At 47.7% G+C, this 18,041-nt stretch overlaps 2 protein-coding genes across 3 annotated transcripts; one reads left to right on the forward strand and one right to left on the reverse strand.

Moving 5' to 3' along the window:
• The first annotated feature begins 1 nt into the window (after position 1).
• On the forward strand, positions 2–1,343 carry LOC117651307 (zinc finger matrin-type protein 2). Its single transcript, XM_034395190.1, has 5 exons — positions 2–164; positions 400–632; positions 716–789; positions 865–1,010; positions 1,086–1,343. The coding sequence occupies exons 1-5, from the start codon at positions 150–152 to the stop codon at positions 1,227–1,229; spliced, it is 612 nt and encodes a 203-aa protein (XP_034251081.1). The 5' UTR covers positions 2–149; the 3' UTR covers positions 1,230–1,343.
• Positions 1,331–17,985, reverse strand: LOC117651297 (ankyrin repeat domain-containing protein 17). 2 transcript variants are annotated; one of them, XM_034395167.1, is made up of 30 exons: positions 17,518–17,545; positions 17,297–17,385; positions 15,823–15,967; positions 15,594–15,747; positions 15,369–15,513; positions 15,114–15,261; positions 14,875–15,026; positions 14,073–14,789; positions 12,496–13,992; positions 12,043–12,421; positions 11,772–11,947; positions 11,489–11,678; positions 10,658–11,119; positions 10,081–10,239; positions 9,843–10,006; positions 9,399–9,755; positions 9,017–9,325; positions 8,543–8,930; positions 7,888–8,452; positions 7,680–7,802; positions 7,050–7,103; positions 6,699–6,848; positions 6,484–6,625; positions 6,285–6,402; positions 5,920–6,030; positions 5,556–5,806; positions 5,162–5,440; positions 2,991–5,078; positions 2,571–2,798; positions 1,331–2,379 (listed from the first exon to the last, which is right to left on the reverse strand). In XM_034395167.1, the coding sequence occupies exons 1-30, from the start codon at positions 17,528–17,530 to the stop codon at positions 2,353–2,355; spliced, it is 9,780 nt and encodes a 3,259-aa protein (XP_034251058.1). In that variant the 5' UTR covers positions 17,531–17,545; the 3' UTR covers positions 1,331–2,352. The 2 variants fall into 2 exon arrangements, with proteins under 2 accessions (XP_034251058.1, XP_034251057.1); XM_034395166.1 differs by lacking the exons at positions 17,297–17,385; positions 17,518–17,545 and adding an exon at positions 17,632–17,985.
• Positions 17,986–18,041: the final 56 nt, after the last annotated feature.

Below are 18,041 nucleotides of genomic sequence, written 5' to 3' on the forward strand. Positions count from 1 at the left end.
CCCCGCCCCCGCCCTCTCCCCCTCGCCCTCTCTCCTCCCTCCACCACCTCCTCCCCACTCCCCACCCCGCGTCTCCTAACTTCTTTTCATTTTCGCAAGAACGACGATAGTAAACAAGAGCAACAAACATCCTACTTAAAGTTGCCGAAATGGCATCAGGCAGCGTAAGTTAACTAAAGACTGTCTAACATGTTTTGATATTAAATTACATGGCTCAATATGGTGCTGATATGGTTGACTCAATTTTTGTAACCCTACAAGTCTTACAATTTTCTCTTAGCTGACTGTTCCATTACTACTGGAATGTACTGATTGTTGGGACTTCATCCTTCATCAGCTATGTTTCCTTTCTTCCCCACATAGCCCCACACGAACTTGATTGTTTGTTTCCTGTTGCAGGGGTCAAGTTCTGCTCCTGAGGATCATCGCAGAAAATGGGACAAAGAAGAGTTCGAAAGATTGGCAGAAGAACGCCTGAGGGAGGAGTTGGAAGCGTTGGAAGAGGGCAAACAGAAACCGGCACCAGTCACCAGAGAATTGCTGCGTCAAAGAGACTATCGTGTTGATCTTGAAGGAAAACTTGGAAAGAGTGTTGTTATTACTAAAAACACACCATCGTCTCAAACAGGAGGGTGTGTACTTAGTATTCATATTCTTCTTCTTTGATATTTGATTATTTTTGACCCTCTAGTCTCACTTCTATTTTGTCTCATAGATACTACTGCAATGTGTGTGACTGCGTTGTGAAAGATTCTATTAACTTCTTGGACCATATCAATGGAAAGAAACGTAAGTTTTCATTTAACATGTTTGCATGTTTTTGGCATGATCTGAAAATTGTTTCAAGCTTATTTCTTTGTCCAGATCAACGTAACTTGGGCATGTCCATGAGAGTAGAACGTTCATCTTTAGATCAGGTCAAAAAACGTTTTGAGTTGAACAAGAAGAAAATGGAAGAGAAAAAGCGAGATTACGATATCGAGCAGCGAATGAAAGAAATAAGACAAGAGGTATGAAATTATTAAGTATTCAGTCTTGCATCTTCCCCTTTATTCAGTTACCTGATTGCTACATTTTTTCTGCAGGAGGATAAATTGAAAGAGTACCGAAAGGAGCGCAAGAAGGAAAAGAAGAGGAAATTGGACGATGATTTGGATCAAGAATCTGAAGGCCAGTCTGAGCTTGCGGCTATCATGGGATTTTCGGGGTTCGGAGGTGCAAAGAAGTGAATAATACTTTGATTGAAACTGTTACCTGTGTATATTCAATTCCAATTATTTTGTAAGTGATAATTTTGTGTGTGGACCATGATGAGAAATACAAGACAAACCACAGTGCATAAAGATTTATTTTAGTCTTCATGTACAAGCAATATAACATTTCTTTACTGCATTCATCGCTCTGGACTGGCTGACGTGCAGCCATTAACTATAGCTCAAAAGAGCATCTGTACAATATAAAGAATAGAAGTATGCCACCCGTCACACTTCTACTCCACTAACATCACCACCAGCAACGTCTTAATATTGGTTTGCTACATAAAGCCACAAGAGATTATTGATCCTTTATGGCATTGCAATAAACAAACATCATCAAAATACAAATTGAAAAATGAACCAAAGATTGTATGATCAATCTGGTTAACAAATTCATTTCACCATTAACCCTGACCTTATGTCGCCCAACTGTACTGCAGTGATCAACTACAGCATAATAATATGCCTAAATACCTCCACACTTCTCTCTCAAAGCTACATTTGTAGAACATACATTTTTAAAAAAGTTCCTGGGATACATTACAAACTGAGGACCAACAGTTCCCATCACTAATGGGAAAATAAAAGGAAAGTATTACTGACATGACTACAAGATATGAATGAAAGATTGAAACCTGCAGTCACTGCACTGTAAATATACTTATGGTACTAGTAGAAGTACAAGCATACAATCAAACCCAGAAAGACACCGGCAATATTAAGAGAAAGTTGAGACGCACAATGCTTTCGTGTTCAACCTTGGATCCAAACACCTCTCAGGGTTTCATCATGCCAAATAGGGTACTTAATCCAAGTCTTAGGTAAAGAGTACGTGCCAACCGCACAGTTGACATCAGATTCACTGCATTAAGGATCTGCACAGAATCAAGTGCAGAAGGAGAAATTCACATGGTCTGAATGTGGCTCACTACCAAACTGACATTTCTTCAAGCAGCGGAAAAACCAACACTACCACAGAAATAAAAAGCCATTCTAGAACAAAATCATAAAGAAAACACGTCGGAATTCTATTGGTTCAGTATCCTTGCGCTATTTCTTCATAACAAAATCCCAAGAACGTAGACACCTTGAACTACTAATGGCTCCACTTGTTCGTCCATCCCTGAAATCAAACAATTTCAATGAGTACCTTGCAAACTGAAAAAATAACTTGTGAAGGTGCTTAGATCTAAAGACCGCACAGTAGTCCAGTCCTGGTGGTTAAATTAGACTCGAACTGTGTCTGACAAAACAGGTCATCCCAAGTAGGGGGTGGCAATGTAGGACTCTCTCCCGCCTTCGGCCCACACTTACGTGTTGTTTGTCGTTCAGTTCGGGCATGCCCAGCCTGTTGGGGCCGTCCCAGCTCGAGGCGTCCATCTTCATGGCGTCGTGGCCGAGGTCCGCGCCGAACGCGCCGGCGCCGCCCGAGCTGTAGGGGTTGGGGTTCATCATGGGGATGGAGTGGGAGTGGTGCAGCAGCGCAGCGGCCGCCGCGGCCGCGGTGTTGCCTCCGTTGTGGAACTGGTTGTCCATGCCCAGCTGCAAAACCGAAACCAAACACCAAATCAAATAACAGCGGCACAGCAATGGTCCGAGATCACAAAGATGCTAACAATTTATTAGAAATAACACAGTGACAGAAAAACGAGCTCAACCTCTGACCGTGAAAGCAGATGATGCAAATTTCTGATTACGTTAACGGTTCACAGCGGCAGATAGCAGCACACTTACCGGAAACGTGTCCATAGGCGGCAGGTCGTAGGGCGGCGGATTGGAGCGGAACATCTGCGGTCCTGCCCAGGACATCTTGTGGTCGGCCTGGCCGTGTGCCTGGCCGTGCGCCTGGCCCTGGTGCGCCTGGTGGGGCTGGTTCACGTTGGGCAGGCCCAGCAGCCAGTCCGCGCCCGTCACCGTGTCCCCGCCCATCGAGTGGTGCTTGAGGTGCCGCTCGGTGCCGATGGGTCGCGGCGGCGCCTTCATGGGGGTGTCCAGGGCCCCGCCAGCCCCGCCCGGGCCGTGGCCATGACCGTGGCCGTGGTTCGGCGACGGCGGCGAGTTGCCGTTCTCCGCCATGGGGGGCATCATGTCCGAGGAGGGGTGATTGAGCGAGCCCAGCACGTTGAAGTTGGCCGCGTCAGGCTGGTAGCCGTGGTGGCCGTGAGGCATGAAGGGCCAGCGGTTGTGCGAGCTGCCAGGCCCGTGTCCGGGCCCGTGCCCAGCTGGCCCCTGCCCCGGCCCGTGTCCAGGCCCATGGCTAGGCCCCGGCCCGTGTCCGGGAGCGGGCCGCGGAGGGTGGAACTTGTTGGGGAGGGGACCGGGAGGGCCAAGCATGGTGGGAGGGAGGTACGGAGGAGCAGACTGGAACATAGGAGGGTGGGGAGGGGGCTTGTTGGTGTGGTGCATGGCGCTAGAGAAGTCAGGAGCGCGCGGGTTGAGGCGTGACATGCTCACGGCAGTGTTGAGCATGTCAGTCATGCCGGGGACCATGCCCAGCAACGCGTCAGGGCCGGAATTGCTATAGAGGCCCGAGTTGTCGTCCGGAAACACGGGGGCGTGCGAACGAACGCCGTAGTCTGAAGGACCTAGATCTAACCTCTGGGGCTGGCCGGACTGGCCGGGGCCGGGGGGCTGGGGTTGGCTGGGGTTCTGGGACACGTCCACCATGCTGTTGGGCCGCACCACCATGTTGTGGTTCAGGGACGAGTTGTGCGGGATCTCCATGCTCATGGGCCGCATCATGTGGTTGTGGCCGGGCGGGCCGTGGTGGCCGTGGGGGCCGTGCGGCCCGTGGCCGTGACTGGGCCCCATGCCGTGGCCGTGGCCCTGGCCGTGGCCCGGCGGGGGGATGCTGGTGTTGGGGGGCGGCCCCTGCGGCGCCTGCTGCCCTTGCTGGGCCTGCTGCTGCGCCTGGTGCGCGTTGGCCTGCGGCGACGGCGACATGGCCTGCATGTCCACGGACGAGTTGCTGCGGCTGGGCGAGTGCTGCATGTCCTGCATGGAGGGCCTCTGCACCGTGAGCGCGCTGCCCATGGGCGTGGGCGGCATCTGCAGCTGTCCGTGGGGCGGCGAGGACTGCCGGTGGGGCAGCGGAATGTGCTGCGACGGCGACGCCAAGGGCTGCTGGCCCTGAGGGCCGTGCTGGCCGTGTCCAAGCTGGTTGTGTGCGGCGTGCGGACCGAGCGGGCCTTGCTGGTCCTTGTTGGGGCGCTGCACCGCCAGCCCGCTGTTCGGCGATGGCTGCATCTCCGGTTGACGGCCGTGACCCACGGACAGGCCGAGGTCTGGCGGCTGGATCTCCAGGTTGGGCCCGTGGCCGAGGCCATGGCCGGCGTGGCCGTGCGGCGCGTGGCCGGCGTGGCCGTGCCGCATGATGGGTGACGGCTGGCCCTGGGGCCCGCTCTGGCCCTGACCCTGGCCGGCCGAGGTCGGCGGCATGTCCGTGTTGACGTGCGGGTGGGCGTGCTGGTGGGCGTGCGGGTGCGCGCCGGGCCGGCTCAGAGCCAGCAGGTTGGGCGGCTTGACCGGCGACGGCATGGCGTTGGCGCTGCCGAGGGTCCCGGCCTCCGCGGGGCCCAGCGATGGCGGCGAGCTGGCGGTGCTGCAGGGCTTGGACGACACGCTGGTGGGCGAGCACGTCGTGTTCTTGCGGTAGCCCGGCGCTTTCGAGATGTCCACCTGCGGCGGCGTCGAGTCGAGGTACTGGGTCGGCGGCAGCGACGCGTGCGACGCGTTGGCGGAAGCAGAGCCCGCCGCGGCCACGCTGGCGAAGTTCATGCCCTTCTGCGTCGAGTTGCCGTCGCTGTCGCGGCTCCACATGGTCTGCAAAAGAGGGACGCGTCGGTCAGGCACACCATCACGTACGCGAGCCGCAAGGTGGAAAAGAAGCAGCCAGCCATACGAACCTTGTCGGAGTTGAAGAGGGAGTACGTCAGCGGCGTGGCCGTGCTGCTGGTCGCGGTGTCCAGCTCGTTGGAGGCCGGCGCCATTGGCTGGGCGTGCGCGGCGTGCGCAGGGCTGCTGCTTCGCGCCGAGTTGGCGAGGGTCACTGCCGCGCCCGGCGCCGCCGCCGTCGAGTTGACCGACGTGTGCGCCAAAGAGCTCCTCAAGTGCGTCGTCATGTTGGGAGGCGCCGACGATATGGGCGGCGGGCGGTGGTGCTTCGGGGAAGGCACGGTGGATACCTGCACATCAACGGGCGTCTCAGATTGCGGATGCGAGAGGACTGCAACTTGACGGGCGGGCACGCGGGCACACTGCACTTAGCCACTCATGTAAGCAGACGTGTCCACTACTTACCAAAGGAGTGGCGGGTGCGGTGGCCGGTGGCTGCGTCGGCGGCTGCCTGCTCTTGGTGGGCACGGCGCTCGATGCACTCGAGGCGGGCGCCACCACCCCCGTCGTCGGTTCGCTCAGCTTGGCGGCGAACGTCTGCGTGGCCAAGGGCGCGTGGCCCTTGCCCGCGTTGCGGCCCGAGGTCATGATGGCCGAGGTGTAGGACATGGTGGTCTTGGTGTTGGCGGCAGCCAGAATGGCGGCTCGCTTCTCCGCTGCAAGAAGGGGACAAACAGTGGCGTGAAAACGCGTCCTCCAACAAAGGGCTAGCTTCCCGACAAACTACCACAAACTACACTACACTACACTACTCTCCCCGCTACATTACCTGCAGCCACGAGACGTGGTGCGGTACCGCGAGTCACCGGGGGAGAGTATGACGACATGAGCTTGCAAACAGCCGCAGACCGCAAGGCAGGCAGCAGAGAGTTGGCACCAGCTGCAAGACCAAATCCATCAGTCGAGTTGTACGATCCTTGGCCATTTGCAATTATCGATTCGTAAACGGTCCGTCGTCCATGCACCTTCACCACTGGCCGGTGGGAACGTGCATTTTAACCCCCAATACAAAGGCTCCAAATATATGCCACCACCTTCCCATACCATTAGATTCGAAAAAGGCTAACATCTAATTATTAGAAAAATTGACAAACTACTGCGGACCCACACCAGTTCAAAATTAGATAAACTTACGTGAAGGCACAATCTTGGTCAAACTTGGTGTAGATCCCAAAAGGGGTGTAGGTGCAACAGTGGGTACAGCAGCTGGCTTCACACTAACTGGAGTACTTGCTGGTTTTACCTTCAAAGCCTGGAGATCAAAAACAACATTAGAACATCAATCAAATTTAACATATCTTGAGGTTCCAAACACAATACTAGTGGTACATACAGTGGGAGCAGGCTTTTCCCATTGCCCCACAGTTGCTCCAGATTTGATGGGCTTAGGAAGCATTCCCATGATATCCACATCAGGATCTTTGATGAGAGTGGCTATGAGCATGTGAGCTTGGCGTGTAGCATCAGCACAACCCCTGAAGTTATTGAGAAAAGAGATTAATTTAGGGGATTCACAGTAATTTCAAGATTATGAAAAAAAATACGTACTTGATTGTGATAATTCTTTCGCCTTGTCCCTTGCACTGCTTTTCAACTTCAATTTGGGCTCCGGTTGCAGCACGTATAGCATTGATATTGCTTCCACCACGGCCAATGACTCTGCTAATGGCATTTAGTGGCACAGATACCTTCTTTGACCTGAGAGAAACAGACAGAAGGTTTCCACTAGAGCTACATACATTTCGAAGTTTATGACAAAAATAAATCAAATTTAACACAGAATGCTCTGATTAGCTGTCAATATTTCATGCAAAAGTAATAAGTTGAAATTCTTCAGAGCTATGTCCAATCCAAACAAAAACACATGCTTCCTAAAGTATTGATGTTCACTTGACCCACCTGAAGTGGGAAGAGGAATTCTGTGGATAAGTATTTGGAACCGAAGGCGAATATCTAGAAATTGAAATATTAACATTAATTAATAACCATTTGAGTGCTAACAACTGATGACCAATAATAATTTAACCAAGACTTTGATAAAACCCAAAACAAAGTTTACATTTGGCTAGCAATGAGGAGGAGAACAAACTAAGCTCAGTTTGTTCCACATTAATCCGTCAGCCTTTCAATATTTACCAAGAATGCAAATATAGCAGGGAACTAATTGCGAATTCCATAATTTTTACCAGGGGGGCAAATAAGACAAAGATTTTCTTTTGAAGGGGTCACACAGCAATAAACAACTGAAGCTGGCAAGTCTTACCACAAAATTCTCATTCACTCAAACACACAAAAGTGTATAAATGAATTAAATGAGCAGGAGAATATAAGAGGGGGAAGGGGTGGATATGAAAGGCTATTGAAACCAGTTGATAGACATGCATTATCAAGTCACAGTGAGCTATTGTTTGAAAACACTTCCATTTTATGTTAGCCATGGAATGCAAACTTGTGTGCACAACTCTGAATTAATGGATCAGTAGGGATAACAAAATGTAATAAAAACTTCTTCACACGTTAAGTACTCACTTCCTGACAACCTCCTTCCAACCTTCCTCCCGCTTTCCCCCTTGCTTGGGACTGGTGGAGGAGGCTGCTTTGCCGACGATGGTCGTTTCACTTTCATATCTGCCAACGTCACCACAGTTGTACCTGTTCACAAGCAATTTACACGCATGTTAAGATGGATCAATTAATTTAAAAGAAAATGAATGAAAAAGAGACAATCACTACTTACAACTGAGAAACTTTCTTGGTTTTGGAAACTGGAGTGTAAGTCTCATTTCCAGTGGCTTCAAAGTCTTCCCTTTCTGCAGGGTGCCTTGAAGTTGTCTCATATGCATGCAGAGAATATACAGGGTTTGGTGCTTTGTTTTCAGATTTCAACTTTCTTTCCTGCCTTTCCTGAATTGATCGGGAGGTTGCAGTAGTAGTTGTTGATGTAATGGTGGTAGAGGCAGTGGAGGGAATGGCAGTACGTCTTTCAACAGTTCGTTCTTCTGGGAACCTTGAGTTGACAGTTGGTGGTGGGGCAACTCTGCTATTAGCAGGCGTTGTGTCAGGTGGACTATTCTCTTTCTCAGACTTAAGGTTGATACTTAAATTACTTCTTCCATTTGTTGTTTTCTTTTTCTTGTCCTTCCGCCTATCCTTGGATTTTACATCACTAGAACTACAAGAGCCTTGGCTGTTGGCATCAATACCACTGTCCCCTTCCTCTTTATCAACAGTTTCAGTGGCTACTGGTGCAACCCTGTCAGGGGATTCTTCAGGTGCATTGCAAGTTTCACTTCCACTGAATTCTGTAAATCATGACAAACAGAAGATGTTATTAGAAACCACACTTTTAGAATCATTAGGGATCTTAAGATAAATGAGAGGAAAGCACATACCTTTGTCACTTTCTTCATCTTTGTCATCATTGTCATCATCATCATTTTCGTTTGATGAGCTCAATTGCTTCCTTTTCTCTTGTTTCTTCTTCTTTTTACGATCTCTGCGCCTCTGCGCAGCAAGCCGTTTGGTTTCTTCTCGGGTTTTCTCCTGATCAAGTTCTTCCAGTAAGATACTTGCATTCTTGTTTGCTTTAGCTGCTTGTTGGTCCTTGGCAGCGCGTATGATTTTGATGCAGTCTTGACACTTATCTAGTAACTCTTTGTCACTGATGGTTGCTACATATCTTGTCATTTCCTGGTCACTTGGGAATTGCATTACATGATGTACCATCCACTTAACTACTTTAATATGACCTTTTCGGAATGCAGACATAAGGCAAGAAACCTGATGAAAAATGACCAAAGTACAAGGTTAAGCCAGGACAAAGGAAAGGCAGCACCAATAGTCACATTTTACTGTTCCTGTCTTACCTTTCTATTATCCTGGGAATCAATGTCAGCTCCAGCATTGAAGAGTAGTTCAACCACATTTAAGTGTCCACCATTGGCAGCAAGCCAAAGTGGGGAGTTGCCCTTCTTGTTTTTTACTTCAACTTGGGCACCACGAGTCAGAAGCAGTTCCACAAATCGGCAGTGTCCTTTGTCTGCAGCTATGGTAAGACCAGTGTCTCGAGAAGAAGGGACAGGAGGGGCATTAACATCAGCCCCTTTGTCAAGCAGGACCCGTCCAACTTCTACATATCCACCACTGGCAGCTTCCATTAAGGGTGTAAGACCAGTCTGAAAAAAAAATTTATTTCATGAACATAGTCAATAACAAGCTTTCAACATAAAAAAAAACCAAACAACATACCTTAGCTCGATGCTCCACATTAGCTTTACGATCCAATAACAAGCTTACAACCTCATGCCTTCCTTGGAAACAAGCTAAGGTAAGTGCTGTGTTTCGGTTAGTCTCAATTTGTGCGTTTATGTCACTTCCCATATCTAGGAGCAGTTTGACAGCTGCAGTATGACCATTCATAGCTGCTAACATAAGAGGGGAAATACCCAACTTGCTGCCGGTTCTGGAGTTGATCTCAGCTCCATGAGCCAGGAGGAGTTTGATAATGTTGACATAGCCTCCTGATGCTGCCAGAGATAGTGGGGTATAGTCTGATACATTTCGGTGCTCTTTGTTAGCTCCTCGCTGAAGGAGGAGGTCAACAACCTGTAAAGTAATACATAATCACCTTTAGTTCTAGAGTAAACACTGATAATAAGAAATAATAATAATAATAATTAGAACATAACAGACCTCATATCGGCCTCCAGAACAAGCCAATGACAAGGGTGTGTCTTTAGTACGCTCGGATTGGGCTTCAATATCAGCACCATGGTCAAGGAGGATCTCAACAACTTTGTGGTGACCAGCAGTGGCAGCGAGGATGAGAGGGGTAAAACCCTTTTTATCACGATGCTCTGAAAGTGTAACAACAAAGTCAGCATCTGTCTACTTCAGATAGAAATGAAGTGAAGCTGTAAGCAGAAATTACCTATGTCAGAGCCGCGAGAGAGCAGCAACTCAACAAGTTCATCATGGCCTCCAGCACAGGCAAGAGTTAATGCTGTATCATGGTTACTTTCAGTCTCACTGTCCACATTAAGAGATGAGACAGGGGCTTGTGCACATGGAGTAGTATACTGTCCAGCAGCTGTAAAGTGAGAGAAAGAAAACACGTATCATCATGAAGACGGGGCAAAGGTCACTCTTCAAGAAAAACTACAGCAAAGAGACCCATTGTTAAAGATCCGTCTTAAGTGTCACGGTGCAAGATTAGTGGGTCAAAAGTACCTCATGCTGATTAATTTGATGAACAGAAAAACAACAATACGTGCGATTCATGATTTTTTCAAATTGTAAAGCTTAATGTAAAAGCTTAACAAGCTATCGCAATATTTCAAGGGAAAGGGGAGAAGAGATGATTTACTTTAAGTTTAAAAAGGGGATTCACAAAGGAGGAGTCTTCTATGTAACTTGGATGCTTCAACTCAAATAAAATAGTACACTTGATGATGGTGAGAAGACGTCTAGTAACCTTATATAATACAAGTGAGAAAATGCAAACAGACCTGTGTTAGCATCGTGGTGGGCTACACCCTGCTGTTGAGCAGAAGCAGACTGTTGTAAAGGTTGTAGCTGAGATGCCTGCTGCTGTCGAGCCTGCACCTGATATCTGGCTTTTCTTCCTTTAGTCCCAGCATTAGTCTGAGATACGGTCAAAACCTTTTTCTCTGAGGAAAGGGGTGCTGTTACACCTGCATTGGTGGTTTGGGTGGATGCTTGCACTTGATGGCTACTGCATGGTGTACCGTGGTGGTGGTGAGGCTGCGTACAGGCAGTGGGCGTACTTGTCTGAACGGCTGCAGTTGCGGCGGTGGCGGCACTTGATGGGGGAGCTGCTGTTGATGAGGATTTGGACGCAGGAGTGGGAAGAGGGGGAGGTACAGGTATAGATTCGGCTTGCGTGGCTACAGCAGCAGACGATGCAGGCACAGGCAGGGTCGGAGTGGAGGAGTCTGAGGAGGGAGAGGCTGCATCATCACCAAACAAAATAGGTTAGTATTGAGAAAGCCACAAGTTACTTCAGCTCTCTGGATTTGGAGGTTTATACAAGCAGGCTAACCTAAAGTATAAAGGGGGCACAACAAGACTTGAGCGACTTATTTCAATTAGTGGTTAATCCAACGGCATTATAATAAACCACATAACTAATGAATTAGGTATGGTAGTTAAAAATTTAGTTACTCAAACATAAGGGAGATGACAAGAAGTCTTTACTTGGCTAAATGCATAGAAAACAGCAAAGGCCTCTCATGATAGTTTAGCATCACTTTGAAAGGACGTGATTTCATTAGTCTGAGAGCAATGCCTTAGTAGGTTGCACACATCAATAAACTTACCAAGTTGAGGACTTGGCAGTAACAGCTGAGGCTGGAAAGCAGTAGGTATGGTGCTTGATGTTGTTGAAGCAGCTCCAGCAGTGGCTGCAGCTCGGTTTGCTAGGATCTGAGCGTTGGTAGCATTTGCTATAACTTCCAAGCTACAGGGAGCATTCCCAGTAGTTAACTGATATTGCTGATACTGAAGTTGCTGAGCGAAAAATAAAGAGGGAAAACAAGGGGTTAAAAATTTGATCTTGGTTATTCCTGGAGTCTGAAAGCAACTGACTGACAGACAACAAACCTCATCGCCTTCCGTGTCCCTCACCTGCAGAGCAGGGTGCTGGGCACCAGTGGCTGGCACAGCGTAGTACTCTACATGACTCAAGTCCCCCTGGACCTGTGCTGCCGCCATGGCAGAAATCGCCTCTCCTAGAGAGGGTGTTGGGCCATAAGGTTGGAAATGTTCTTCAGTATCAGCTAAAAGTGAAAAATTCATCACAATCAATACCAAAATGACACAAGAAACAAGAATGATGAAGGTTCAAGAAGACAAGATAAAGAACGATGCCTACTTGTGACAGTAATATCGTCCAAGGCAAGGGCCTGCAGGGCCTCTAGGGAATCCACAACAGCACTAGCAAGATTCTCCCGATCCAGAGTGCCCTGGTCAACTTGCTCAGAGAGAAGTTCGGCAAGGTCATCAGGTCCTCCAGGAAGCATCTGCTGCAAAGTTCTTAAGTTGGGCTTTTGATGCAAGACTTGGTGAACATGATGGTGCAATTGCTGCGGGGTGGCTGCAGTAATTGATGGGTCCAGTTGCTGCAGGTGGGCAATCAACTGATTTGGTGTCAGAATGCCACCAGCCGCTACTTTGTCAACAGCAGCAGGGTCTACGGGGCCTCCTGGCGGAAGTTGGTGGTGGAGATGGAGTTGCTGGTGGCGTTGAAGGGCCTGAAAAGAAAATTTTTAAATTTAATAAAAGCAGAAAGTTACGATGAAAACATACTGCACGCAACAAGACTCACCTCCTGATCAAGGGTTTGAACCCGCTGCTCTAGTTGTTGTTGATTGTTAATCTGAGCTAAGTTCACAGCAGCAGCGGCAGTTGCGGCACAAATCCTTGAGTTCTGCCCCATCTGAGCCATCTGGGCAGCTTGAAATGCAAGTTCCTGGGTGACGGCATGCACAATTTGCTGCTTTCGAAGCTTTGTTTCTTTCTTGGTTGCTGGCTTAGCTTTAGGACGATCACTGATTGCTGTTGACTGGTTGACTTCAGCAGAAGTAGTAACAGTTTGAGGAGGCGTTGATGGTGGTGGTGGAAGGTAAATAGCTGCCGGGTTGCTGGTGGCTGGAGTGGTGGTGGATGAGGAGGTACTTTGGGTTTCTGCTTGTGGCTGAAGAACCTGCAGTTGGTTGGTGGGCAATGACGTACCAGACGTACTCCCTTGTGAACTACCAGCCCCCTTTCGGGTGGATAAAGAGGGCTGAGGCTCAGGAGGGGTCGCTGAGAACGAGGTTGCTAAACTTAACACATTAGAAGAAGCCTCTGCAGCAGCTGCTCCTGCTGCAAACCCTGCATCAAAAGCAGCAAGATGGACTTGCTTTTCCTGCTCCTCCTCAACTCGCTGCAAATCGGCGTAGATTTGTTGACGGAGAAGCTGCTCAGTGCTACCTTTATCCAAGATGTTGCTCTCTTCTTTAGAGAGCGCTGCTCCTCCCTCTCCTGGGGGGACATTCTTTGTCTGCTGAGCTTCTGCTGACGTTAAGACATTGCCTTCAGCAGCTGCTGCAGCTCGGTTTTTCCGGAGCACAGATTTCTTCGAAAAGTCTGGCGCTTCAGGGGAACCGCCAGCTACAAGCGGTGAAACAGAGGGATCAGAACAGGTTGGATGGCTGGTCTTGGAGGATGAACTGACGTTGAGAACAGGAGCAGGGCTCACTTCCTCCTGGGGGAGTGCCTGCACAGCATCTGGCACAGCAATAAGGCCAGCCTGCTGAACCGCATGCCGTTGGTGGTGCAATTGAGCCTGCTGAACTTGTTCCGGTGAGGCAGGGTGGCAGGAAGGCTGTGTTTGAGTTTGAGCTTGAACCAATGTCGATGGTTGGGGTTGAGATTGGGGCTGGGAATGGGTTCCGGGCTGTGACTGAGTCTGCAGCTGAGTTGGGGGTTGCGGAGTGGTGGTGCCAGCTTGAGGTGATTGCGCTTGTTGACCACCCATCATAATTGAATGGGGATAGTCAAGCAGCAGTTGAACCACCTTAGTATGGCCCCCCTTGGCAGCCTCAATGAGCATTGTTGAATTGTCTTTCAACTTGTGGAACGGATCAGCATTGTGCTGTAGGAGAAGCTGGACAACGGCCAAATGCCCCCCAGCTGAAGCCAGTGAGAGGGGAGTATGATCATTGTTTGTGCTTTGCCTGTTCACATCAGCTCCTTTCTGGATCAGAAACTTCACTGTGCACTGGTGGCCAGCACGACAAGCTTTCATTAACGGTGTTCGTCCTCCTTCAGACTCGTGCTCCTGCAAACATTTGACAGATTCATTAAAACCTGGACAAAAACTGTACAAAAAAAGTGAAATCCAAGAAAAAATTAACTCACCAGGTCGGAACCATACTGCAGAAGCAGATCAGCTACATCAGTATGACCGTTTTCACAGGCATACGTCAAGGCAGTGTCACCTGTTTGAGTTTGTGCTGTCACATTTGCATTCTGATCCAACAAATATTTGACAAGCTCCAAATGACCTTCCTGTGCTGCCTCCATCAAAGGTGTTGATGATCCAAGTTCAAGGTCAGCACCAGCCTTTAAGAGGAAGTCTGCAACTTCTAAAAAGCCACCGCAGCATGCTAGAGTGAGGGCTGTTTCTTGAGTTTCCTCTGTCTGTGCGTTGATGTTGGCACCCTGACTTAAAAGCAGAGCCACCATCTCTTCGTGGCCCTCGCGCGCGGCCTCCATGAGTGGTGTATAACCTTCATCATTAACTTCTTCAATGTTGGCTCCTCTCTCAATCAGCAACATGGCCAGATCTACATGGCCACCACAAGCAGCTAAGGTCAGAGGAGACTCAAAGCTGTCTGTTGGCATATTCACTTGCGCGCCAGAATCGAGGAGGAGTTTGGCTACTTCAACATGACCATCCATGGAGGCCTCCATAAGTGCAGTGTGCATCTCATCGGTCTTGTGCTCCTGGTCAGCACCTTCCTCAAGGAGAAACCGCACCATATCAAGATGACCTTTGTAGCACGCCAAAGTGAGCGCTGATTCCTTGAACTCGTTGGAATGAGTATTGATACCAGCTCCATGATCCAAGAGTACCTTCAAACAGACAAGGAGATTGATTAAGTAAGTTTGAAAGTGGCATACAGGAGAATTAATAGGTCAGGCAACAAACAAGGCTTACTTTGGCCACAGCTACTTTTCCTGCACTTGCAGCTTCCATCAAGGGAGTATGTCCATTCTCGTTGTGATCTTCTACATTTGCCCCAGCCTCAAGCATGACTTTCACAACCTCACTATACCCACCAGCACAACCATACATGAGAGGTGTGTTGCCTAAAAATATTCCAAGACAAAACAAATTTAACCATCAGAACAGTTTTGAAATTGCAAGAGAAAGCTGAAATTCAACAAGAGACTAACCAGATGAGGACTGAGCATTGACATCTGCACCATGATTGATGAGAAGCTTGACAATGTCAACATGTCCAGCAGAGGCTGCTTCCATCAGAGGCGTGCAGTCTCCCTTGATTCCGCGGTCTTCTACATTGGCATTCATGGCTAAAAGCACCTACAGAGGGGAAAGGAATAACATACAATAACATTAGTTACGATTCATGAGAGAATCCAATCACAAAAGTTCCTTCTCTCATGCTGCAGTCATAGAAATGAACTCACTTGAGCCAATTCATAGTAGCCTGCAGAACACGCTAAAGAAAGAAGGCTTTCTCCTTCCTCTGTGGTTTCATGGACACTTCTGCCTTCAGTGAGTAGCTTTTTCACAGTCCCCACATCACCATCACTGCAGGCTTCAACTAGTGACCTGGAAAACAAAAGTAAAGAACTTAAGTACTTCTATTGGGACTTCTAAACATGCTTAATGTATCCTAATGCTGTATATACCTCGTCTCCTGTTGGGGTCTCTGATTTTCGTTCCTCATTCTTGTAAGAGCTGCTGCTGCTTCATCCAAGGCACAAGACACACTTGATGTTAATCGTCTCAAGACTTCTGGATCAGACAGGTGCTTTCCATCCCCACTCGAAAGCTTGCCGATACCTGCAGAGGAGGAATGTTACTTTTTTCTGCAAGGAAATTCATCTTATGACAATGATTTCAGATCTGCTAACTTACCAGCAGCTTCTAGGAGAGCTTCTAGTCTTGCTTGTGTTACAGGATCAACAGCGTGTTCAGACTCATCAGATGCAAATAGGAACTTTTTAGAGGCCTCCAACTGCACCTCATCATCCAACTCCTGGCCAATAACGAACGACTCCACCTAAAAGACATCATGAGAATTTTCTATATTGAACAAACCATATGATAGACTGGTGCAGAAATACTTTTCACAACGGAATCCCTCTAAGAATATGTAGTAAACAAGGAAGTGACAAATAATCTCACTAGGGATTACAGATTTAAGAATTACAAATTTCAGCAAGAACGCAACCATGAGAGATCATACACACACCAGATATGCTTTAGGACATGAATCAGAGCCAAAAGTGTTTAATTCCGATCAATAGCAAAGCACCTGGTGTTAAAAATGTGGTCTGCGACAGTAGACTCTATGATTTAAATACAATAAAGACAGCAGCGTTGACTTGAGAAGCACATAAGGAATGCACACAAAGCACAAAGGGGATGCTCTTATAAAAAGAATAATGAAAATAACGCAATATAACTGTGAACTTCAGGACCCATCTGAAAACTAGAAATATAAATACGGGACAAAAGCACAAGTGTCTGCCAGTAACACACCTTAGCAGCTAGAGCTCGGTGTAAACAAACCAAAAACAAGAAATAAAATAGATTTTAAAAAATGAGGATGAGAACTAATTGTATTTGAAATAAGAGACTAGATAATTCTACAAGTTTTGAGAAAAACAATAAAAATTTTAATGATGCTAACCAATTAACTTCAATTAGGCAAGAATGAGGTTAGTGACATTGCAACTTTACGGAAAAAGGACCCTTACTCATTAAAAAATCCTCATTGCAATATTTTAGGAGAGACAGAACTACATTGAAATGTCAAAACAAAAACCAAATGAGCACATGAAAAAAATTTTGATGGTGCTGCTGCTAATAGCAATACCTATGTATACCTCTCTCTCTTGCACACATATTCTGACTCATTCATTCGTCTTTTTATGCCGAAAGAATTTACAAACTTGCTGAAAAGTGATAAAATTAGTCTCATAAAGATGATAAAAATTTGGATAGGGAGAAGACATCATGAAGAAATGTTCAAAAATAACAGGAATTTCAGAAAACATTGTCCTTGCCTTACACTATGAGGTGGTACCCCCATGCCTAGGCTAGGTTACCCCTCCCCTCTCGTACTTCAAAATTTGTACTAAAGACGCAGATAACCACAACCAAAATATTGGGTTCGGAATAATAAAATACAAATAAAAACAAAACTTTAAAAATAAGACGAGATTTCTGACGCTGGTACAAAAGCAATGTACAGTGTGCCCGTGAGTACTTAACCACACTTGTTACGAGTGGCCTAATTACCAGGGTCCGATGACAGCTGCTATTGAATAAACCGAATAGGCTCGAAACATGTTGAAAGTAGAAATTATGCCATAAAATTACTAACCAGAAAGTTTGGAGCACAACAACATACGTAATAAAGGTCTTTGGCCTGGGCTAGGCCGTGTCCTCGGCGTTGGGAATTCGCGAAGTGCTCTGCACAATGAACACAGAACTTGCAAAAAGCGATAAAAGATCGCCACAGTATCGAGAGCTATGCGCTCAAAATGCCAGTGTAGCGTTCATTGATCAAAACTCGTCATTTGATTAAGCCTAACTTAAGCCTACTTTGTCTCATCATTTTACTATGCCACAAGATGTCTCTTGGCGAGGTGTGATGCAGAAACCTCTCGGTGAAGGAAAGAGCACGCAAGTTTGTCAGCAACCAAATAAGTATAATACCTCGGAGACTTCGTCCTCTTCGCTATCCGATGAATCACTCATAGATCTTGGTTGATGTTCCGAAAATGTATCCGTTTCAGATTTGGTAGGACTCGAGTTGGAAGAATGGGGTGTCGACGATTTCCCCAGGTCTAGGATGCTCACTTTTTCCACTTTCTGACCATCAGAAGAGGATCCTTGTGCAACATTCTGCATTTTTAACTAAACTTTATATGATATCACATCAAGCCGCAGTGTTTCGTACACGGAATAAACTACGCACACAACTCAATAATCGTACTTTGTATTCCAATCAGCAGCATCATTCACCCGAAAATACTCGCCATGTCTACTACGGCGAGGCCCCTTCCCCTTCCCCTCCCGGATGCTTCCGCCGCGGCAAGCACGCCATCTGTCGGCGGCGGGCCGAA

The sequence above is a fragment of the Thrips palmi genome, unplaced genomic scaffold (assembly GCF_012932325.1).
Source record: "Thrips palmi isolate BJ-2018 unplaced genomic scaffold, TpBJ-2018v1 HiC_scaffold_5, whole genome shotgun sequence".
NCBI classification, from domain to species: Eukaryota; Metazoa; Arthropoda; class Insecta; order Thysanoptera; family Thripidae; genus Thrips; species Thrips palmi.

What these genes read in the sequence shown, in the direction of transcription:
- LOC117651297 (XM_034395166.1), bottom strand. Translation starts at nt 17,826, where the DNA reads ATGCAGAATGTTGCACAAGGATCCTCTTCTGATGGTCAGAAAGTGGAA. An exon ending in ACTGCCAAGTCCTCAACTTG is followed by an intron (nt 11,120 to 11,488) that starts GTAAGTTTATTG and finishes GTGATGATGCAG; the next exon opens with CCTCTCCCTCCTCAGACTCC. An exon ending in AATTCCTCTTCCCACTTCAG is followed by an intron (nt 6,849 to 7,049) that starts GTGGGTCAAGTG and finishes TGTTTCTCTCAG; the next exon opens with GTCAAAGAAGGTATCTGTGC.
- LOC117651307 (XM_034395190.1), top strand. An exon ending in CCATCGTCTCAAACAGGAGG is followed by an intron (nt 633 to 715) that starts GTGTGTACTTAG and finishes TTTGTCTCATAG; the next exon opens with ATACTACTGCAATGTGTGTG. An exon ending in CCATATCAATGGAAAGAAAC is followed by an intron (nt 790 to 864) that starts GTAAGTTTTCAT and finishes TTCTTTGTCCAG; the next exon opens with ATCAACGTAACTTGGGCATG.